This window comes from Spermophilus citellus (genome assembly GCF_964194105.1).
Source record: "Spermophilus citellus genome assembly, chromosome: 3".
NCBI classification, from domain to species: Eukaryota; Metazoa; Chordata; class Mammalia; order Rodentia; family Sciuridae; genus Spermophilus; species Spermophilus citellus.
The window spans coordinates 203,743,807-203,768,784 of record NC_138184.1 but is presented as its reverse complement, the minus strand read 5'-3'; the positions used below and the strand labels follow the sequence as shown (position 1 = coordinate 203,768,784).

At 32.9% G+C, this 24,978-nt stretch overlaps 1 protein-coding gene across 1 annotated transcript; it reads left to right on the top strand.

The window, feature by feature from the left end:
- The first annotated feature begins 1,032 nt into the window (after positions 1-1,032).
- On the top strand, positions 1,033-22,412 carry GTPBP10 (GTP binding protein 10). Its single transcript, XM_081288075.1, has 10 exons — positions 1,033-1,159; positions 3,311-3,504; positions 4,574-4,665; positions 5,184-5,328; positions 9,190-9,263; positions 10,897-10,949; positions 13,808-13,915; positions 14,569-14,646; positions 18,780-18,903; positions 20,666-22,412. The coding sequence occupies exons 1-10, from the start codon at positions 1,127-1,129 to the stop codon at positions 20,926-20,928; spliced, it is 1,164 nt and encodes a 387-aa protein (XP_081144201.1). The 5' UTR covers positions 1,033-1,126; the 3' UTR covers positions 20,929-22,412.
- Positions 22,413-24,978: the final 2,566 nt, after the last annotated feature.

Genomic DNA, 24,978 nt, shown 5'->3' with positions numbered 1-24,978 from the left:
TTATGCTAATTACAGTTTCACTGATGGTGAAGAGGGAGGTCCAATGACAGTGAAAGAATCTAGACAGTGCGGGATAGTTCATGCACCTTTCATTGTCCTTATTAAGAGGTAAAGAGATTGTCATATTGAGGTGTTAAAAGGATTTTATAAATTGAGTCGTGATGGTTAAAAAAAATTATAAAACTATCAGTGTAGAGAGACCCATTAAGAAAGTCTACATTCCTCACTGTATGGGAGCATGGGAAGAGGCGGGAAAAAAGATGCCTGGGAGTTAACTATTCTCTGATGGTTCTGCCCAGGCTGAGGAAAGGTAACCTATAATTCTCACAGAGGAGTGCTTCAAACTGAATTCTAATTCCTTGCATGTGTGTTTTTGGGATGAGCCCAACTACTATGTATAATTATAAAGCTCTAATTAAAAAAAGAAAAGAAAAGAAAAGAAAAGAAAAATGAGAGTCGGATAAGAGCTCTTGGCTATCTGACTCCAAAAAGCTACTGACAAATAATTGAAGGCAAGTTTCTTTTATCCGTTGCACGAGAGTCTTCTTAGAGATCTCAAATCTCGGACACTTTTCTCAATAATGCTTTTGTGCCACAAGTTTTAAATTCATTGTTTCTCCAAGCAACAGCTTTGGCAATTACTCCGCTCATCCTTGCAGTAGCAGCTTTGAAGGCACTGTTTTACCAATTGAGTTTCCCTGTCTTTTACGTGATTTGCTTTTAAATCTGCTGGAAGATTTTCACTTTAAAGATTCTGGTACTTTGCATCTTTCTCAATTAGTATAAAAATTCAAGTTCCAGTCTCCAGTCAGTCAAGTCTTCAGTTCTATTCCATTCGAAATGTTAATTCCAGAGGCACCAATTCTGCACCTTGGCGCACTACTTCTCGACCTTTTCTCAGGGCTTTACTTTGGTTTTCTTGTAGACTTGCTGCCTCACCCAGAGCAGGACAAGCGACGTCAGGAGCGCAGGCGCCTCTTTCACCGCGAGCCTTCCGTACCACGCATGCGCCAGTCCGCAGACGCTGGCGGAAGAAAAAACATCCCGACGGCGGCTGGCTGTGACGTAAGCGGCGCGCCACGAGAAAGTACTCTGCTTCCTTGGGAGGGAATCGCCCCGCGCCGTTATGGTGCATTGCAGTTGCGCGTTGTTCAGAAAGGTCCGTTTTCTGGTGTCCCTCAGCCTGGTGCACCTATTTCCAGCTGAGGGTCCTGTGTCTTCCTCGCTTTCCCCAACTGTTTTCTTTCTAGGGGCCTCTTTTCTGCTTGGCTTTAGGAGTCCTCTCTACCCCTCCTGGTGTCGGGCTTTGCCTGCAGAAGTGAAGAGTGCTGCATTGAGTGATTAGAACGATTGGCGACAGGGTTTGAGATTCTTTAGGGGCCTTGTGTGCACGTGGAAGGAAATGGGGTACCTGCCTGCCGTTTAGGCACGAAATATATTGTATGTGGGGTATAGGGTTGTTTTGCTTTTGTTTGGGCTCACATATTGAGTTTTTAAAGTATTAATCGTAGACTTTTTAAAAAATAGATTTCCCTTCAATACACTGCTTTTAAGATCTTTCTAGAGAGGACTTTATCAGGGAACGGAAATGTGTAATCGATGTGTCTTGCAGAAAATTTAGGCTAGCTTTTGTGTAGCATTTTTCGTAAAAATTCACAGCTGCTTAAAAAAACAACCGAAAAAAAAAAAACTTACGATGGCCTCTGCTAACATATTTTGTACACTTACTTTATTACTAACGATTACCTTGAGATATTCCTTTTAAGTGAGCTACTAAACTTGTGAATCTGATGAATCTAGAAGGGTTAAAAATAAAAAGTCGCATGTTAAATGGAACTTTAAAAACCTTCCTCAAGAATTTTATAAGAATGGTCAGTGTTTCGATTTATAAAAAGTTTCCTGGATATGCTTGATACTTAGAACTATCCTTAATGACTAAAAATGTGAAAATTTTTAATTTAAGAAATTACTCTGTAAGGTGTGTTGATAGCCTGGGAAGTTAATATGTATATCTTTACCTACAAAAAGTTATTGATTTAGTGAGGGAAACAGGTAAAATATACAGTTTCAAAAAGTGTAATAATAGAGGTATAATAAAAATGCTGAGAGCCAGCATTGTCAGGTTAAGTGTTGATTATAGGAATTAAGAAATCTGTTCCTCCAATATTCTTTCAAATAATGGAACCAAAGTATGGTTTCATTATTTGAGGGAACATTGGAAATATGGCATTTAGAAGAGTTTATGATAGGGAAAAATGGCATTCTAAGAAGAAAAGCATGAGCAGAGTGGCATGGGGTCATGGCAGAACATCATGTAGAAAAGAGCAAGATGAAGAGGCAATTGGGAGGGATTGAACAAATGAAAATGATACTGGTAAGGGCTTTGAATACAGTATTATGATTTTTTTTACTTAGTAAGACCAAAAAGCCATGCATGGTTTTTGAGTAGGGGGAGAACATCAGTAGAGATCAGATTCATTTCAGAAAAATAGCTGTGGACAACAAGATGGAGGATGCATTAAGGAAGAAATAACTAGGCATCTAAAGACCATTTTGGATTTAATGTATTGGTCAAGGTTCTAGGGCAGTGGTACCAGGAAGGAGAGAGCTTGCAGGGCTTCTGGGAAAGAAACAGGTGTAGTCTGAAAGACATCTATTTCTGCTGTCTCAATGAATAGCTATGATTCCATTATTTGAGGGAACATTGGAGAAACAAATTCTGGGGTGGGAAAATTTTGGGTTTGTTTTGTTGTTTGGGTTTTTTTGTTTTTGTTTTTTTCTTTTGCAGTGCTAGGAATCCATTCCAGGGCCTTGCACTTTTTGTACTCTGCCACTGAGCTGTCCCCAGACCAATATTTTGTTTTTGAGGTGACAGTAATACATTCAGGTGACATCCTCCAGCAAGTTACATAATTTAAGGGTTTCAAATATAAATTAAATAAAGACCCTGCTCTCAGTTGCTTCAAATTACCAAAAACCTACATCCTGGTGGAGATATTCAACAGGTTGGGCATAGAAAATATCTCACCTAGGTGATAGTTATTGATATGGACTGAAATCACCCAGGAGAGAAAATTTAGGATGAAAAGGGGACCTTGAGGATAAATGAAACAAAAATCAATAACTGAAGAGTCCTAAGAGGAATGGGGAGAGGAGGTGAGATGAGAGGTGAACTAAGAAAAGGCTCTAGAATTGGCATAAAGAAAGCCATTTTTTATTCTTTTATAAAAAGAAATTTTAGTGAAACAGAACTGGAAGTTCTAAGTTGATAGACATATTTGATACCTAATGTTTTCTCTCTTTTTTTAAGTATGGAAATTTTATCGATAACCTAAGACTTTTCGCCAAAGGAGGAAGTGGTGGAATGGGTTATCCTCGATTAGGTGGAGAAGGTGGAAAAGGTGGTGACGTCTGGGTTGTAGCCCATAAAAAGATGACCTTAAAACAACTTAAAGACAAATATCCTCAGAAACGGTTTGTGGCTGGAGAAGGAGCAAATAGTCGGTAAGTGCTTACTGAATGACTTTAATTTTATAGAATTAAACCTAAAGAAAAAAAAGTTACCAGATAAAATTTAATTGGTAATTTGAAGTAAATTATATCCTGTATTTATAACTGAGCAGGTCTAAAATGTTTAACACATGAAAAGCTGGGTCTGTGCATTTGGAGCTTTTAAACTTGTTACCCATTTTTTCTCTCAGTGTCTTTCTGTATTCCTATTCCTGCCCTTCCTGATAGAGAAAAAATGATGTGAGTCCCCACTATTCTAAAATTATCTTGGACAACCTTTAGGAAATCTTTTTCAACTATGCTTCTCTGTACCACCATTAAAAAGCAATCAACTGTAGTTCTTTCACCCAGAGATAACCACTATTTTTTACTTATTCTAATACTTTTTTCTGTGTTTGCACAAAGTAATTATATGTATAATTGTGGAACAAAAAAAAGGGAAAAAAATGAGATCACAATGTTTTACAACCTGTTTTTACTTAACATTTTTTTCATGGTTATAGTTGTTTTTACTTTAATTTTTTTTCTGTTATAACCACAATATAACATCCTTGTGTAGATGCTTTTTACGTAGTTGTTCAATATTTTTTGGAGGAAAATAAATTCCCGGAAGTGGACTTACTAAGTTAGAAGTTTGTGCTAATTTATTTTTTCATGAGCAGTTTAAGAGTAGCCACATTATCCTTTTATTTGAGATCAGTTTTTTAAATGTTTTATTATGCAGTGTAGTTTGCATTTTTTCTAGCTTATATTGTCGCAATGAGATTTTTCATTCCAGATGTGTAATATCTTAGTTCATTTGGGGTTAAAATGACTTGGTGGTTAGGTTGGTAACTTAAATCATTACCTGTTACCATTTTTATATGATACAGTAGTCCAACATGCAATAAGTAGGGATAATTTTAGTTTTCCTTTAGTATTTGATCATTTACTATCTACATTACCCAGAAGAGTTGATTGCTATTCTTCTTTGTATTTGTTTGAAGCATAAACCACTTAATTTAGGAAGTTTTTCTTATTTTAATTTAGTTTTTTATTTTATTTATTTATTTATTTATTTAAGGGTTAGTGCACTGCAAGGCTCTAAAGGAAAAGACTGTGAAATTCCTGTACCTGTGGGTATTTCAGTAACTGATGAAAATGGTAAAATTATAGGTGAGTCTATTGACATTTATAAGGTTGTGAAAAATATGCACGTTTTGAAAAACTGATTGGGGGGTCTTAAAAAATAGCTTCTTGAGTTTCAGAAGTATTTTTTTAACATTAATAATTTTAGCTTCTAGTTTATAAAAAGAGCTTTCTAAAATGTATATAAAGGTTGTTCAATACTTACTGTTGGATAAGATTATTTAAAGACATAGAGTACTACTTGTTTTTAAAACATATAATTGGTCTTTTTCATTTGCTTACAGAAATGTTTTTCCAGGGTCAGACTTATATATTTATTATACTTATTTTGATAGAACTGGGATTGAAGCTATGGCATCATACATGTTAGGCATGTATGAGTTATATCTACAGGCCTGTGGGGTCAGAGTTTTAAAAGAAGCTTGGTTTTGTGCTTTAGCCCTTTAGATTTGTAAACTGAAATTTCTTGATGTTTTTCTGGCAGAAAAATACCACATTATTGATTTCACTTATTAATTTTTGCTGTTTCTCTCCCTTTTTTAAAGGAGAACTCAATAAAGAGGAAGACAGAATTTTGATAGCTGAAGGTGGCATTGGTGGTAAATTTCTTACAAATTTTTTACCATTGAAAGGCCAAAAACGAATAATTCACCTTGACCTGAAGCTTATAGCTGATGTAGGCCTGGTAGGGTATGTACCATGCATATTTTTATCATACTTTTAGTGAGCCAGCTCATAAGTAGGAAATAAATGTAAATAACAATTTGGGCCATGAATTATTTCTGGTTTATAGAATTTGTGTGCTGTGAGTGTACTTTGTATTTGTGCCAAATACACAGTTGACCCTTGAACAGCAGTTGGGGTACCAGCCAACCCCATGATTGTTCCCCTGCAATCAAAAAAATGCATATAACTTTTGATTCCTCATAAACTTAACTAGTAATAGCGTGCTTCTTGACTGGACACCACATGGATAACGTAAACAGTCATATTTTATGTTACATGCCTTATGTGTCATGAAAATTTTGAGAAATCACTTTTTACTATTATATGCAATTTATGGGACAGACAGGCAGTTCATGTGGATATGATTTTGGTTACATGGAATTTTTCAGTGGATAGTTGCAACACTTGAGGTTATTACATAGCAACAAGAGGTGGCTTAGAAATTATTAGTGCCTTTTGTACTGCAATTAATTTTATGAAGTTATGGTTTTGTACTGAATGTTTTGTTTGCTTACATTTACCTTGACTGCAAATGGTGCCATGTATGGTTGTAAGTTTGTACATAAGTTTTTGCCAAGTTCCAGAACAAAAAAAATCTTCACTGAGGTGAGATTTGCAATTCAAACTCATATTATGCAGGTGTCATCTTGAATTATTTTCAAATTGTTGACATAGAGTTTCATAGTTACTGTTCATTTGTAAAAGAAAATCATAGCAATTGTATTGATCATTGGAATGTGAGAGAATGAATAAAGAAAAATAAATTCAGTCAAATGAAATATAATAAGAAGGTTAAAAAATATTACTGATATAAAATTAGAAATCCAAACAAACCATACTTTTAAAAGTATACAGAGAGAAAAAAAATGATTAGGATATTCTCAAGTGTTAAGTATCATTAATTAAATATGTAAAGACCAGTATGGACATTCTCAGTCCTCAGACTTACACATTTTGGGGCATTGAAATGGATCTTGTTGTCATTGTTTCTTTATGTCTCTGCTTAGGATCTGTCTATTCTTAGTACTGCATACCTTAATATTGTCCTCTCCACTAGTCTCCACTCTTTCATTAAACAGTGCCATTTAGCTGAGGGATTTGCTGTGCTGGTGCCTACCACAGAAGGATAGATAGCAAGATGGAAAGTAGGAATAGGAAGGGTAAACTCTGATTTGCTTTCCTCTCTTTCTCTCCTTCTTCTTCTCCCTCTCCCTCTCCCTCTCCCTCTCCCTGGCTCCCTGCTACTGTACTAACCGTTTTTCAGGTGGAAAAGATAGGAAAGCTGCCTTTTTGATACTCTGCTCCAAATTTGTCCTTGCTTTTCCATTGCCTATTTTTTTAAAGCTTTTTTTCATATTTCTCTCCAGCCATCTCACTTCTCCTTTATCAGACTATTACTTCTTTATCAGATTGTACTTCTTGCCCTGACTGACCAGCCACTAGGTCTTAACCACTATTGACTTAGAGTGCCCAGAGGGCCTATTCTTGCTAATGTTATAACAGGGAAGGTGTTTTCCTGGCTTGCCATTCACATTTAATTTCATATATATATATATATTAGTTGGGCACAATACCTTTATTTTATTTATTTTTATGTGACGCTAAAGATCAAACCCAATGTCTTGCACATAGTAAGCAAGCATTCTGTCGCTGAGCCACAACTCCAGCCCCTACATTTATTTTTTTTAACTAAGACACTGTTATGAAAATTATGAGACATAGTTTCTGTAATGTTCTATATTCTTTAGGAACATTGTGGGTTTAATAGGGTTTTGTGGACAAGAACTAGAAATCCAGCCATTCACAGCCTCATTTAGTAGAAAATGTTTTTCAGATTCCAAAGAGACACCTTTAAGACTATAACAAAGATAGCAAGGCTGAGTACTAAAGGTGAGGGACTATTTGGGTTAGAATCTCAAATCTTTAAAAGGCTGGCTTGGTCTTAGGTAAGTTACATAGCTTCTCTAAGCCTTTGTTTTCTCATCTTTAATAATGGATGGAAGGGTTGGGGCTAACTCTACCTCAGTGGTAGAGCACTTGCCTAGCATGTGTGAGGCACTGGGTTCGATTCTCAGCACCACATATAAATAAATAAAATAAAGGTTTATCAAAAACTAAAAGAATGTTAAATAAAAAATCTGGACAAAAATGGGTACAATTTGCTTTTTTTCCGAAGTTATAAGAGCCTGGGTAAAACAGAATATGAGAAAATAATGTATAGTCTAGAGGAAAATAATCATTAAGAATTCTCACATAATTCATTATAGAAAGATTTTTTTTATGAAGAAAATTGTTAAAGAGCTCCATTCTAGAGCCTATAAATTTTAATAGAATTTTTAAGTAGTATTACACCATTATTCCCTATAAAAGTTTGTCAGAATTTTTGAAAGAAGACTTTCCTCAAATTCGAATGAAAACTAAAGGCATGTTTGTTTCATTACTAAATTTCTGAATTTCTGATGCTCAGATTGATACAGTCAGTGCTCAGTAAATATTTGTTAGTGAAGTTTATTCAAATAATGTGAGTAAAATTTATAAAATAAACTTTTAAGAACCCCCTTTCTTAGTATTTTTAAATACCTGGTAGACTTTTCTTGATGGAAATATAGCAATAAAATCAAAAGCCTTTAAAATGAACATATAGTTTAATCCAGTATTTACTTACCTAGAAATTTATCCCAAGAAAGATGTTAAAGATAGGTACAAAGGTTTATGGATAAACATGGCATTGTTTAAAATTTTTAGAAAAAAAATGTACAAATAATATACATTTGTTTGCAGAAAGATAAAAGCAATTATCTATTGATACCACCACTCAGAAATGACTGTTAACAGTGTATACCTGGTGTATATGTGTGTGTATATATATATATATATATATATATATTTTTTTTTTGCAATTAACTGCAAAATATTGGAGGCAATCTAAATGTTTATCAATAGAAAATAGCAAGTTAAGCTTCATCCTTGAAAAGTGCTCATATTATTTACTTAAAAAGCAGGCCAACCAAGTTTTTTGTTTTGTTTTAAATGAAGACTTTATAATTGCCAATTTATGGAAAATCCAAGGCAAAAGAGCATGTTAGGTGATAATCATGTAGATGCCCGAATGGAAAATAAATTGTGTGGGACAAATGATCCTGTTTCTTTAAAAATAAATAGAAAAGGGAAAGCACATGGAGGGAGAGTTTGTATCAAAACAGATAAAAGAGACATCAGCTAATTGTAATGCATGGACCTTTTTGTGTGTCTGTTCAGTCAAACAGCTTTAAAAATTGTATTGGCAACTTATTAATATTTGTTGAAGTTAGGTGATAGCTTTGTGGGTTTCATTATTCCTCTTTTCTGATGTGTATGTTTGAAAATGTTCATTTTTTTAAAAACAATGCAAAAAACAAAATGAGTAATATTTTATTAGTGTTTGGCTAGAGGTAGTAGATTGTCAGTCTTTTTAATTTATTTGTGATTTTCAAAGGTTTTTAAATAATTAGAATAAATTATTTTAATCTTTTATTTCTGAAACACTTCAGATGTCGCTCATGAATTTATTTTTACCTTTTTCATAAATAAATTTTATTTTCAAGTTTTGCAGATTATATTAGATTTATGTTCTACTCTTTTTTAGTGTCAGGAATTGAACCCAGTTCCTCATGCTTGCTAAGTGTGTACTCTACAACTGAGCTATACCCCCAACTCCTGTATTTTATTTTTAATTCGGGAAATATTCAAAAAGTCTACTTCTTGAACTGTTGGGAATTCAGGGATAAGCAAGTATTAGTAATATTGATATATGTTGTAATATATAATTTTATTTTCTCACTTTAGATTCCCAAATGCTGGAAAATCCTCTTTGCTAAGTCAGATTTCTCATGCAAAACCTGCAATAGCAGATTATGCATGTAAGTATAAATTGATTGTATATTTTAATGTGCAAAGAAACTTTTAAAGGCTTAAATTTTCTGAGTATAAAATGTTTTCTGCGTAAAAACCTTTGGTCAGTTCAATCCTATATTTCTTATTTGAAATCTTATAATCTCAGGAAAGTTTATTGTACTTGTTTCATTTAATTTATTTCTCTGTTGCACATTTATTTGATTTCCTTATAAACTACTTACACTTTATCAAGCACTGTAGTAGATACTAGGAAGACAGAAGTAATTATTTTCATTTAACAAGTATTTATTGCTAAGAACTTCATTAGGTTATGGGGTTACAAGGTTCTAACATTAGTTGCACTTATAGACTAGTGAGGAAAGGCATATATATTACTAACAAATATAAGGGAATATAAAAGTGATCAAAGAAAGAGTGTTGGTGACCTTGAGGAAGTGTGTGATGCTTGGGTCAAGATAAGAAGAATATTATGAATTAATTAGTGAGAAGGATTAAAGGTGAAGGGCCTTTAAATCAGATGAAACAGCTTGTACTCAAAGATTTATTAGTGGGCTGTGTTGTGGCTCAGTGGTAGAGTGCTCGCCTTACATGCATGAGGTACTGGGTTTGATCCTCAACCCCACATAAAAATAAAATAAAGCTATGTGTCCACATAAAACTAAAAAACTAAATATTTTTTTAAAAATATGTATAATGTATAAACAAATACGTGCAAAATATATTTTAAAAAACAAAAGACTTATTAGTGGCAAGGAGATATGTATGGCTAGAGAACATGAATTAAGGGAAAGAGGGAATAGAGATGAGGCTGGAGATGTCAGTACAGACCATATTACACAGACCATGTGGGCTTATTTCATTTTATTTAATATCTTATGTTTTGTGGGAAGCCATTAAGCAATGGACAAAATTATTTGATTTGTTTTTCAAGAATTTTTGTCTGCCCATAGTTTAGAAATTGATTGGTATGGGACATAGGTGTATGTAGAAAGAGTAGCTTTTAGGCTATTGTGCTAACTAGATAGATAGAATGAAAGCTTGGATTGAGAGTACGACTGAATAGGATAGAATCTGTACCATTACTAAGTAAAAAGACATACAGTGACATTAATCTGGAAAATAAAATTAAGCCATCCTAAAATTGGACTCTGATGAAGTAGAGTTAATTTTGGACTAGATATTATAAATTCGAGGCTAGTATTTACTTTAATGTACAGGGCTCTTGAGAAGGAAAAAGGAGGAAAAGCAAAAAAAAGGAAAGAGGCTAATCTAGAATCGGGAAGACTTAAGGATAACCAAATGAGAAAGAACTAGGGAATTTTCACCCATGGACCCAGAAATAGAGACCTAAATTCTGAGCCCTTAAGCATTTTACCATGTTCCTTTAAGCTTAAAAGAAGAAATTTGAGACCCAATAATTAGATTAGGCTTATACAACTGTGCAGATTCTAAGAATCTATGTCTACCCTTTTTCAAATATATTGTACATGGCAAAGATAATTGTAACATCCATTCAAATAGATTAGAAAAAATCTGAAACTGTTCACAAGAAAGAAATGTTATTGATTCTGTATAAAATGCTGAGACCATTTAAAGAGAGCTAGCCTTTATGCTAGCCTTATTGTTTTTACCTTTCAGTTACAACATTAAAGCCTGAACTTGGAAAAATTATGTACAGTGATTTTAAACAGGTGAGTGGGGTTTTGTTTTAAGTAAAATGTTTGATTAGAAATGAGATACTTTATTTTGGTACTAGGGCTTTGTGATATTTGCCAGTTTCTGGGTGTTCAGAGAAAAAAGTAACAAGATTTTGCTTTATGGTTTAGTGAAGCTGTGGTCAAATTAATTCTTGTCAGCACTGTCATAGCAAAATATTGTATAAGAATTTAATTTCTTGTTCTTCCAAATATTACATCCAGTTTATTCCTATAATATCATGTCTTCCTTAATCTATTGCTTCTCATTACAAGTTCTTAATGTTGTAGTGTATTTTGCATTTCCAAACAATACTTTCTAAATTCATGGACATAATTTCATTCTAACTTTCTATTTTTGTGGAGGGGAGTTTTTAAATTTTTATTCACACATTCATTTTTCTAAAAATATTTTTTAGTTGTAGGTGGAAACAATAACTTTATTTTATTTTTTATGTGGTGGTAGGGATCAAACCCAGTGCCTCACGTGTGTCAGGCAAGTGCTGTACCACTCCCTGAGCCACAACCCCAGCCCCCAGGGAAAAGTTTTAATGGGGGTTTTGATTTCATCTAGTTATTAAACATTTATAAGGAATAACTATAGATTTTATTCATGTTCATGCAAAGCCTGCATATGGTTGTTTATAGTAACTTTATTCATAATAACCTGGAAACAACCAAGATACCTTTCATTATGGAATGTTACACAAATGTTTACTTTAAAAAGTAAAATATTCATCTCTAAAAATAAAGGTGCTATCAAGCCATGAAAAGATATCGAAGAATCTTGAATGCATATTAATAAGTGAAAGCAGCCAATCTAAAAGGGCTATATACTGTGTGATTCCAACTTCATGACATTCTAGAAAGATAGGAGAAAGCAAAAAAATCAGTGGTTGCCAGGGTTAAGGAGGAAGGACGGATGAGTCAGCAGAACACAGAGAATTTATAGGGCAGTATAACAATTCTTCTGATACTGTAAGGGTGGGTAAAGTATACATTTGTCAAAACCCATAAAATGAATACCACCAAGAATGAACCCTAATGTAAGTGAAAATGATGTCAATGAGGTTCAAGTAATTTTCTGATGTAATTCATAAGACATAAAGATTTAAATTCATTTTTAATATTGATAAAAATATAACAACTATTATAGAATATTGAATAGTAAGTAAAATTATAGATACTGTATACCATGACTTTAAAGAACAATATTTAGGAAAAAAAGGAATATCATTTATACCTTTTTTTTTTTTTTTGGTTACCTGGGATTGAAACCAGGAGTTCTTAACCACTGAGCCACGTCCCCTGCCCTTCTAATTTTTTTTTTGTTGTTGTTGTTTTAAGACAGGGTCTTGCTAAGTTGCTTGGGGTCTCACTAAGTTGCTGAGGCTGGCTTTGAATTTGCAATTTTCCTGCCTCAGCCACCCAAGCAGCTGGGATTACAGGTGTGTGCCTCTTCACTGGGTGTTTATACCTAATCTTATTTATTTATTTTCCTGTTTTCTTCATTTTATTCAAAGGGAATGCAAAATTATCAGTAAAATTATTCTGATAGAGACATCCTTTGTTACCTATTTCCATACATTTCTATGGGCTAAATTCTAACTTTTACTATTCAAAAGAAATAGATACCTTATAATCATGACTTTTCCATCACTTCAAAGATAGTTCATGTCAAAAATTTAAGCATGGTCATGTAAAAAGCACTGAAAACCCACCATGCAAAAGACTATAGCAAAGTTAAAATAGCCAAGATTATGTGCATTTCTATTTCATTTGGGGGCAAAAAGCCAGCATATTTTAACAGTTTTTGTTCATCTTAAACAAATCAAGAGTACTTTATTCCAAAGAACTCTTGTCCTTCAGAAGCCACCCATGGAACAAACTATCTCAACTTGAATGTATAGTATCTTTATTCCAGAATCCAAATGCATCTTTATTTTTTCATGGAAATTCCTCTACCCTGTTAAAAGGAAATCAGTAGAGAATCTCTGAAGGAAATTTCAAGACATGAGACCTCTGTTGTTGATATTTCTTTTTCATATAATTGTAACTTCTGATAAGACTATGAATTTTTTATGTACACTAAGCAGTAAATGTAGAGCACTTCTTCTCATTTCTTGCTGCACATCAACGTTGTTTACATGACCTAAGAATGACAATGATAAATGATGTCTGGTCTGCAGAAATTTGAAACTAAATCTCTTGGAGGTAGGGTTCTGGCCATCTGTTGTTTATAGGAGTTCCCTATAAACATTAGGATGCTCAGTTTGAAAAAAAAAAAACAGTGTAGTATGATAGTTAATAATTCTCTTCAAAAGGAGTATACTTCAAAAGGAGTATAGGGTTACTATGTTCTTTCACTTTATAAAAATAGTAATTCTGCTGGTATAATATGAAGAGAAAAGAAACAATGCTGACATTTACAAATTGAATGTAAAATTTAAAACTATAGAGCTATATTTAGTAAATGTTTACTGAATTAATGTCTTTGTAAACATTCAGATTATAAAAGTTGAAATTCAGTGAGAATTTCATTAATTAACAATATAGTTTATGGAACTATAGATTTGTGTCACTAGTAAATGCTAAACTAAACCCCCAAATCTTTAGATTATTAGATTAATAAGTTAGAATAGAACTTATATTTTAAACAAAGGTTTAGATTCTTTAACAGATTCCTTTTTTTTTTTTTTTTTTTGCCATAAAGGTATCTTGGCTTTTCAAAGATCTGTTGGAAATCATAAATTATGAATAGTTTGTATTTGAAATGTCATGAAAATTTTGGGATATAATTGAACTGAGGTTTTCATACTTTTTTTCCCCCCATCAAATCATTAACTTTGTATTAGATATCTGTTGCTGATTTGCCGGGTTTGATAGAAGGAGCACATATGAACAGAGGAATGGGCCACAAATTCCTCAAGCATATAGAAAGAACTAGACAACTGCTTTTTGTTGTAAGTCATATGCATACTATTGTGGTGTTCAAATATATGAATTTAGTTTTTCTAGAAACATTTTTATAAGTAATATTTAAAGATTAAATAAATATAGTCATGTGTTACATAACCACATTTTGGCCAGTGATGGACTGCATGTATCTTATGGTGGTCCCGTAAGATTATGCTATCTAATGACATCATAGCCATCTTGGTTTATGGAAGTACACTCTGTGATGTAGTTACCTAATGATGCATTTCTTAGACTATCCCTGTCATAAGTGATGCATTACTATACTAGCATATTTTACTCTGTTAAGTCTGTTAAGATGTGGAACAAGTGCAGTAGGTAATCTGTGTATATGAGTATGTAAATAGCATTGCTGCTATATCAGATGTAAGTTTGGCCATAGTTATGATTTGGTTCCTCAAGTTTTCTGGCATATTATTATGCAATATCTGTTTCATACTATGTTTGAATGTTTGAGTGCTTGAGTTACATATGAGATTGTCTGCATTTTATCAGAATAATTATAGTAATCTTGACAATTTAATTTCTGTTACTTATTTTGAATTATTAAATTATTTTTAGCTTAAGAGAGTAAAACATTTCAAAATATAGAAATGTCTGACTATTCTTATGTTAAAGGCTCTCTCTCCTTCTTTTTTAGGTTGATATTTCTGGATTTCAGCTTTCTTCCCAAACTCAATACAGAACTGCCTTTGAAACCATAATACTGCTTACAAAAGTAGGTTTTCTGTTTTATTGTATTCTTCATCTGGTCTAATACATAGACTTGTAATATAATAATTAGAATAATTAGTATATACTTTTTTTTTTTTTTTTTTGGTGGTACTGGGAATTGAACCCAGGGCACTGCATGTACATGGTAGGCAAGTACTCTGCCACTGACTACATCCCCGGCCTGTACTCTACCTCTTTAAACATCTCAGTTAAAGAATTATTTAAATTTGCTCAGTGCAGTTCTTAAATATCCATTTATTCCCCAAACTGTTGTCATGGATAAAACTCTCCTGGGATTCCAGATCCCTGATATGTATTTATTACATTTTACCTCACTTCAGCTTTGTTATATTGTCTATTTCTTTTTGAAACATTATCCATTCTTAGCTTCATGAATCATAATTTTCTGGTTTTATTTCTACTTAGTGGACTATTTCTCAAATATTTTAGGCTCTTTTATGCTCAATGTTTTTTGTTTTTTTTCCCCCTTCCTTGCAGTGCTTAGGGATCAAACCTGGGAATTCACAAATACCAGGAGTGCACTCTACTAGGATACATCCCAAGCCCTCTGATCATCCTTTAAGTTAAAACATTATTCAGAGTTATATCCTAATCCTATTGTGCAGATTTACCCATTCTCTTTTTTTTTTTTTTTTTTTAGAGAGGATTTTAATATTTACTTTTTAGTTTTCGGCGGACACAACATCTTTGTTTGTATGTGGTGCTGAGGATCGAACCCTGGCTGCAAGCATGCCAGGCGAGCGCGCTACCGCTTGAGCCACATCCCCAGCCCCTACCCATTCTCATTTCAATTATATTAATATACCAATGACTGAGAAATCTAATCTGATATCCACATCTTTTGTTTGTGATTTAGGCTATTAGACATCTCTGATCAGATGTTCTATTAGTCACTTAAACATAACATATATATAAAACAGAATTCTTTATTTTTTCAACCTCATTCATCTCTAGAACTTTATTATGTAAGCTAGAAACCTGGGTAGTGTTCTGGATTTTGTCCTCTTAACCACCTACATCAAGCTCTGTTAGTTTTACATCTCTCTGAAAGCCATCCATGTACCTTTGGCCACACTTTTATAATCATCAGCCCCTCTCACCGGAATATTGTATCTGGTCCTGTTTGTTCCCCCCTGCTTTCTGTTTTGTTTCTCTCCAGTCCATTTTATATATGGCATGCAGAGTTATCTTGTAAAAGAACTAAGCTCATGTATTTGTTTCCTGCTTAAAAAACTTTGATGGCCCCCTACTGCTATTAGAACCATGTTCTGTGATGTCTGGCAAGTTTTTGCTCCTTTCTTATATCTTTCTTTTCCCCTTTTTGTGTATGCTGATTCTAACCATAAGATTTGTCTCTAACACAACAAGATGTTGCTTACCTCCAGGACTTTATAAAAATGATTTTGTTTGCTAATTTTTTATCTGTACAGAATAATGTTGCTGTGAACATATTATGTATTTTTGTGAAAACATGTTTTCATTTCTCTTGTATATACACCTAAGAGTGAAGTTGCTGGATGCCAACTCTTGTTTAACATTTTAAGGAACTGCCAAACTCATTTCCACATGGGTTGTATCATTACACTATTTTATAGTTCCACATCAATGTCAGCATTTGTTCCTGTCCATTGTTTTTATTTTAACTATCGTAATGGGAGTGCTGTGTTATTTCACTATGGTTTTGATTTGCATTTGCCTTATGATTAATGATTTTGAGCATGTTTTCATGTGTTTCTTAGCCCTTTGTATGTCTTTTCAAATTCTTAGCCCACTTTTTAAAATTTATTTTCTAACTGATCCATAATAATATAAAAACTGTACATTTTAATGGGATATCATATAAATGTTCAGTACATGTATATACATGAAATGTTTAAATCAGATTAAACATTTATCATTCCTCTATGGTGAAAACTTTCAGAATCCTTTCTTTTACCGTTTTAAAGTGTACAGTACATTATTGTTATCTGTATTTACCCTACTGTACAGTATAACACACCAGAACTTTTTACTCCTATCTATCTTAGAATCCATTGATCAGGCTGCCCCCAACCCCAATTCTCCCTACTCTCTGGTATCAAAATGTTCTACTTTGAACTTGTATGATATCAAGTGTTGTAGATTTCATATATGAGTAGGTAGTGTAGTGCTTGTCTTTCTGTACTTGGCTTATTTTACTGAATATAATGATCTCTATGTTGCTGCAAATGACAGGATTTCATTCTTTTTATATGGCTGAATAGTGTTCCAATGTATTTATGTAACACGATGTATTACCTGTTCATCAGTTGATGGATACTTCTTCACCTTGTTTCTATTTATTAGCTACTGTGAATAGTGAGTGCTACAGTGAACATGGGAATAGATGTTCTTTAATACTGTTTTCATTTTCTTGGGATTTGTACCCAGAGGTAAGATTGCTGGGTCATATGTTACTTCTGATTTTTGAGGAACCTTCATACTGTCTTCCATAATGGTAGAATAATTAAAATTCCCACCAACGGAGTATAGCGGTTCCTTTTTTTTGTTTGTTTGTTTTTCCACATCCTCAATAGCAGTGGCTCTTTTGTCTTTTTGATAGTAGCCATTCTAACAGGTATAAGGTGATATCTTATTGTAGTTTTAATTTTCCTTGCTTTTACAATTAATGATATTGATCACTTTTCGTGTACCTGTTAGTCATGTGTATGTCTTCTTTTGAGGAGTCTTTAATTAGAACTATTGCCCATTTTAATCCAGTCTACACTACCCAAAGTGAGCTATGGATTCAACACAATTCCTATAAAAATTCCAGGAGCATTTTTACAGAAATAGAAATATCACAAAATTCATAAGGAATTACAGAAGACCCTGAATAACTAAAGCATTTGTGAACAAAATGAACAAGCCTACAGGCTTTATACTACCTCATTTCAAGACCTATTACAAAGTTATATTAATTAAAACATCATGGTACTGATTTAAAAACAGACATATAAACCAATGGAACAGAATAGAGAGTCTAGAAATAAATCGATGCATTTACAGTCTACTGAACTTTGACAAAGATGCTACGAACACAGTGGAGAAAGGACAATCTCTTTAACAAATGATGTTGGAAAACTGAATATCCACTTGCAGAAGAATGAAATTTGACCTGTATTGTACACATCCCATGTTAAAAACAAAAAAAAAAAGTCAAATCAAAATGGATTAAAGACTTAAAATAGTATTTTTTTCTTTTTCTTTTTTTTATTTTTTATTCTGGAGATTGAACCCAGGGCCTGACACATTCTAAGCACTTGCTGTACCACTGAGTTATACCCCTAATAAATGTTTAGACTTGAAACTCTAAATCTCTTAGAAGAAAATACAGGGAAAAAAATTCTTAATGTGGTCTGAGCATTGATTATTTTGGATCAAAGCCCTAAAGCACAGTGAACAAAAGTAAAATAGACAAATGGGATTGCCTCAAATTAAAAACCTGTACAGCAAAGGAACCAATCAACAAAATGAAGAGATAGGAGAAAATATTTGTGAACCATATAGCTGATAAGAGGCTAGTATGTAAAATATCAGAATTCAGCTGGGCATACTGGTCCTTATAATCCCAGCTACATGGGAGACTGGAGCAGAAGGATTTTGAGTTTGAGGCTAGCCTGGCCTCATAGCAAGACCCCATCTTAAAAAATAATAAGAAGAAAACAACAACAATATATATTAAGAATTCAACTCAATAGCAAAACAACAAAGTTCTTAATATCTAAGAAAGTATTATCTAAAGCAAGTCACAAAGATTTATTCCTAAGTATATTTACTTTTTCTAGGATTAATCAGATGTAACATTTAATTGTCATTGACTTTATGAATTTTTATCTCTGTGAAGGCCAGATGCCTATACCTGGCTATAGACACTCATTAGCTGGCTATAAGAAATCGTATGAGCTAACATGTACTATCACATGACATAACCAGAAACATTTTTTAATTACTTTGTTTTATGGTTGTTGGGATTTATTGCATTTCAGTGATGTGAATGGGCTTCAGATTTCCTAGGTCATTAAAAAAATACATTACCAAATAATTTATATAAATACTGTTATAAAGGTATATGGTTTTTTCTCTTGTGATTTAAAGGAGTTGGAGTTGTACAATGAGGAACTTCAGAAAAAACCTGCACTCCTGGCAGTTAATAAAATGGATTTGCCAGATGCCCAAAATAAGTTTCATGAATTGATGAACCAACTCCAGAATCCTAAAGGCAAGTCCTCTCATTAACTTAATTCCAATTTAATAAGTCCTTATTATTTGTAGAGAATGTTAAGTGTTATAATCAGTGGAAAAGAAGACTGATAGTTTCTACTCTTAAAAACTGTATATTTGAAGAAAAAATATACCACATGACACATTAAATAATATTTTAACAGTCATTATCAAGTTCCAGAATGTGTGATATGGACAAGTTAGAAGAGACAAAAGAAAAGGATTAATTTGATCTAAAAATGGCAGCCTTTTTGAAAAGTAAAATTTAAACTGTTCATTTAAATAGTGAATGGGAATTTAAAAGGGTGAATAAAATCAACATTTACCTGTGAAATCTTTCACTTTAATATATTTCACAAGGTCTAGAACTTCTTTCCCCTAATATGCCCTAAATTCAAGGACAGAGCCAATAGTTCCTAAAAAGAACTTGAGTATTGTATGGGTGACACAGAAAAATAGATGCTGTTACTCTAAAAGGATTTATTTGAAATTTTCTAAATAGACCACTTTGTGTAAAGGAATTTAAAGGGACTTTCCACAGTTTTAAATGTTGACCTTTGTAGAACACCTATATCCTATGGTGATGATAGTTTCAATTTTCTGAGTCCTGTAGAGGAACAATCGAGGGGAAATAAGGTGCATGGTAAGTGGCTAACATATTTTTGAATGGTGTTAATTTGTCTGAGTTTTTAATCTTTGAAATAACAATTGGGAATAATAGATCATAGTATATTAGAACTAGCAGACAGTACTAGAGAGTCCTTTCTCTTCTCAAAATATTTTTTTTAATTTACATGTTAGAGCTATCCTTGAGTTAATAAGTCACTCTTTAAGATATAAATATTCCCTAATATTATTAAATGTCTTTATTCCTTAATGTCATTTGCTTTATAAGGTCAGTAGTTCTGTTTCCTAGTTAGTCTTACAGAAAAGGGAATTTTCAGGGGTTTTACCAGAAGTTAGGGTGATTTAAGAGTTTGTAGCTATTCTGGACCATCATAGTTTTTGTTTGTTTGTTTTTGGTGGACCAGTATAATTCTTGAATTGGTGTCTCTGGTCTTTCGTGGAGGCCTCGGAATCTCAGAAACCAAACTCCATGTTGGCTTATCCAGTCTCTTTCAGTTTAACTTTCCTGGTTCATGTTGTTAACCCATCCAATCAGTATGCTGTTTGCCATTTCCCATTGGCAGGGAAAAGGAAAAAGTGACATAAGATCTATTAGCCCCTGAGGGTAGTCAATTCAACTAATCTGAAATTATCCCTTGAACTTTCCCTATTTCTTCTTCAGCTTAAGTATGAATCCTAGCTTCAGTGATGATAAACTTATACTTTAAGAAAGAGAAAGGTCACCTGTGTAGTAAAGGCCAGCTAGAATATCATATTATCGAAATGATGTTATTATTTTTACAGAAACTTTCAAGTATCTCTCTTGCTTCACTTTATTGATTCCCCCACAAAAGGAAATTTTATTACTCCCATAAATGTATTGTGTCCATTGTTCATCTTTTATTTATTTATTTTTAGTTTGATTGAAAATATATTCATCCAACAAGTATTTACTAAATACCTAACATGTGCCAAAACATTAACCGTTGTCATAAGTAAAATTCAAAGACTTCTGAGAACTTATTAGAGAAGGGGAATAGAGAATTTAAAATACTAAGTTTTTGGTTCCCAGCTTCACAAATCAAATTTCTAACATAGTTTTGATTTACTCAAAGACAGTGACTATCATCTTAGCTCTATGTTCTTTGTTTCAGATTTCCTGCATTTAGTTGAAAAACAAATGATTCCAGAGAGGAATATGGAGTTCCAGCATATCATCCCCATCTCTGCAATTACTGGAGAAGGAATTGAAGAATTAAAAAACTGTATAAGAAAATCACTGGATGAACATGCCAATCAGGAAAATGATGCACATTTTAAGAAACAGTTGCTTAATTTAAGGGTTTCTAATACAATATCTTACAGTAAGCCACCATCAAAGCATGTCGTCACTAGTTCCAAGAAGAATATAATATAACTCTTGTAAAAATAGTATTAATGGAATACTATTGAATCCCAATAAAGAAGGAAATCATGTCATTTATGAAAACATGGATGAATCTGCAATACATTACGTTAAGGGAAATAAGCCAGGCACAAAAAATCAAATTTATGTGTTATTACTTATATATGGAATCTAAAAAACTGGAATTCCAGAGTACAATGGTGGCTACCAGGGGATGGGGAGACAGAGGTTAAGGAGATGTTATAAATTTTAATTAATATGAGGAGATTTGTACAACTTGGTGTCCATAGTTATAATAATATATCCTGTTTGAAAAATTGGTAAGAAAGTAGGTTTTAAATGTTCTCATTGTAAAAAAGAAATATGTTAATTAGCTTGATTGAGCCATTCCACAGTGTATAATATTTGAAAATGTCATGCTATGCTGGGCACTGTGGCGCACACCTATAACCTCAGTGGCTTGGAAGGCTGAGATTGGAGGATCATGAGTTCAAAGCCAGCCTCAGGAAAAAGGCACTAAACAACTCAGTGAGACCCTGTCTCTAAATAAAATACAAAAAATAGGGCTGGGGATGTGGCTCAGTGATTGAGTGCCTTTTAGTTCAATCCCTGGTACTGTCCCATTCCCCCCTAAAAAACCATTGCTATACATGATAAATACGTATAATTCTTATATGTCTATGTCAGTTTTAAAAATGTTAATGAAATGGTATTAATTTGAAAGCTTTGCCACTCTTTTTTAGTATTATTACTGACCTTCTGATATATTTGCCATCACTCAAGAACTATACCTTTTTAAGTTATCGTTTTGTAGTTAAGTCTACCACTAGTAAAAATATTAGCTGAGAGCTAAAAATTGCATTTTACAAATTAATGGCCAGTCTACCATATTCCTTACTTAGGATTTTCCTATTATAATTTTTTAATCATATAGGATTCCCTAAATGATTATTAGAATGAGTTTACTTCTTTGTTTTTGGATCTGTCATCTACCTGGTTGCATCAAAAATTGTTGTCTTGTGTAAAATCTCAAAACCTTAAATTTGAATATATGTTCAGTGATATTGACAGTCACCAATAATATGTGACTTGAGCTTTTACAAGTTTTTTTTACAGATTTTTTTAATGAAGTATAGTATTTCCTGCTTTGGAGGGGATTGCTCTGTCTCATTTTCTTATGTCCTTCCCTGTTTCATTATCCACTTTCAAATTTTAGTAAAGAGAATAACTAGGAAATATAAACTTTAAACAACATTATCAATTTTTAGGAGTTTATAATTTCTAATTTCTGCTTGAGTATTTCAAAAATACTTACAAATAGAAATTTTCCCTTTAAGTGAATTTTATTATGTAAACAATTTATGGGGGCTGGGGATGTGGCTCAAGCGGTAGTGCGCTTGCCTGGCATGCATGCAGCCCAGGTTCGATCCTCAGCACCACATACAGAGAAAGATGTTGTGTCCACCGAAAACTAAAAAATAAATATTAGAAAAATTCTCTCTCTCTCTCTCTCTCTCTCTCTCTCTCTCTCTCTCTCTCTCTCTCTCATTCTTTAAAAAAAAGCTATATTCTAAAAAAATGTATTCTGTACATAAATGTGTATATCTATTATAAAATAACTCAAACAGTACAAAAGCATATAAAGTAAAATCCATTCCCTTCCTGCATGAGGCACAGAGAAGACCACTGTTAATAGTTTTGTGTTCTTGTAGAAATTTTTATGCATGTATTTTTTACCCAGATGAGCTTATTATGTAAATTTTCTCCAACTCTTACTTTTTCACAAAGTAGTAACAAGTTCATGAGCTTTGAAAAAGTTCTTCAGTACCACTTATTTTTTCATATTTAACAGTTTTATTGAAGTATAAATTGGCACCCGGCAGTGACATGTTAGGTAAGTTTTGATACCTGTGAAACTATTGAGACAATCAAGATAATAAACATATCTATCCATTTCCCCCACGTTTCCTCATGTTTTTCTTCAGTGCCACTTTTTAATTATTAGAAATGATTCTGGAATTTAATGCTTAGTAAAAACTATATATGGCTATTCATCCTTTTGTAAAGAATTAATTAAATAATAGGGTGAGGGATATGGCTCAGTGGTAAACTAAATCACAGTGGTAAACATACAATCACAACTAAATCTTAATTTACATTATCTCATATTCCTGCCTTAGCTTCCCAAGTATTTGGGATTTTGACAATACCACTACACCCAATTTTATTTTATTTTAAATGGTAAACCTATATTAGTTAAATAATCAGGGGGAAAGTCTGCTTATATAGTAGGATAAATTAGGTTAAGGGTATTTTACTTCAGGTTATATATAATTAGTTTTTTAATAAAGTTATATTTCTTTTGAGCCCATGCTGATTTGCTTTGCAGAAATGGTGAACAGAGATTTCTCTGAGGTAGAACACTTGCACTTTCTTAGCAGGCACAGGCCCTAGTTCAATCCCCAGCACTTAAAAAAAAAAAGTTTGTTTTGGATTTAAAACTAACTCTGATTTGTCACTGAATGACTTTTTACAAGTATCATTTTACTTTTATTTGTTTTGTTTTCTGTTTCTTACTTCACTATCTGTTTCCTAGACTGGCTTTTCTTCTACTTTTCTTCATCACACAGATAGTTATTGAGCAATTCTGATGTGCCAAGCAGGGTGCACTATGTACAGTATTGAAGAGAACAGATAGGATCTGCTGCCCTAATCAAATCATATTCCATAGCAGAAACTGTAGGGTATTGGAATGGTTCAGTTCACTTTACAACAAAGTAATAAGGTAGGGAAAAGCATTTGGAATGTATACTAATCAGTGACCATATTTCATATTGGGCATATTATAGAGTATCTTATTTAGCTTTATTTATTATTTATATAAATAAATAATATTTATATAGATAATATTTTTTATTATTTATATAAATAAGTCACAGTGTGAAGTCAGTTTCCTGAGGCAAATTTTAAAAATTCTGAGACCACAATCTTATTTTGTGTAGTGGCAAAAAAAAAAAAAAGAAAAAAATAGTAAATGTTGAAGATTAAGAGCAATTTGCTGAGTCAGTAATGCTCACAGTACCACTCCATGATTAACTGAAGCATTCTGTTCCTCATTCTATTACTCATTCCATTTGTTAGTATTTTCTAGTTATTGAAATTATACTTTATGCTTTTCTGACCTTCGGTTTTTATTTTAAACAACAGGAAAATGTAGATTCATTTTTTATTTTATAAAATAAATAGATAGGCTGGGATATAGCTAAGTGGTTGTGTGCTTATCTGCTCTGTGTGAGGCCCTGCAGCGTTTGACCCCTAGCACTGATATGTATATTGATTCACAACTAAATCTTAATTTACATTATCTCATATGCATTTTATTTTGTTTTTATATAAGCCTTTTCATTTGTTTCAAAATGCATTATTTTTCAAAATATATGCTGTTTGGAATACTTAATCATTTTATTACTAAATAACCAAATTCAACATGCTATGTATAGCAAAGTTTTACTGAATCCCAGTAGTTCTTATAGAGCTTGTTATATCAGATTTATTTACCATCATGAAATGCAAGTTCATACTAGCAGACTCTCAAATAGTATATTGTACTGTGACATAAACAAATTTCTAGAGTACCTTTTACATTGAGCTTTTTATGATATACAGTCATTAGTTGCTTAATGACATGGATTTAAAGAAATGTGTTTTTAGGCAATTTCAGAATTGTTCAAACAGCAGAGTTTACTTACACAAACTAAGATGGCTACAGGATCATTAGGTGTTATAATCTTGGGACCACTGTCATCTAGGCAGTCCATCCTTCTTATAAACTTTATTGTGAGATACACGATTGTATAACATTAATTTACCATAGCATGCTGAACTTTATTTCCTTTTGTTTTTGTATTTGCGGTATTGTTGTTTAAACTCAGGGTCTTATACACAGTAGGCAAGTGGTCTAACACTGAAGTACATCTCTGGCCCTTATATAGTTTTATTTTGAGGTAGAGTTTCAGTAGAACAGGCTGGCCTCAAACTGGCAATCTTCCTGCCTCAGCTTCC

Coding starts and splice junctions, on each gene's coding strand:
- GTPBP10 (XM_081288075.1), top strand. CDS start 1,127: ATGGTGCATTGCAGTTGCGCGTTGTTCAGAAAG. Junction 14,647..18,779: donor CCATAATACTGCTTACAAAA/GTAGGTTTTCTG, acceptor TGTGATTTAAAG/GAGTTGGAGTTGTACAATGA. Junction 18,904..20,665: donor CCAACTCCAGAATCCTAAAG/GCAAGTCCTCTC, acceptor TCTTTGTTTCAG/ATTTCCTGCATTTAGTTGAA.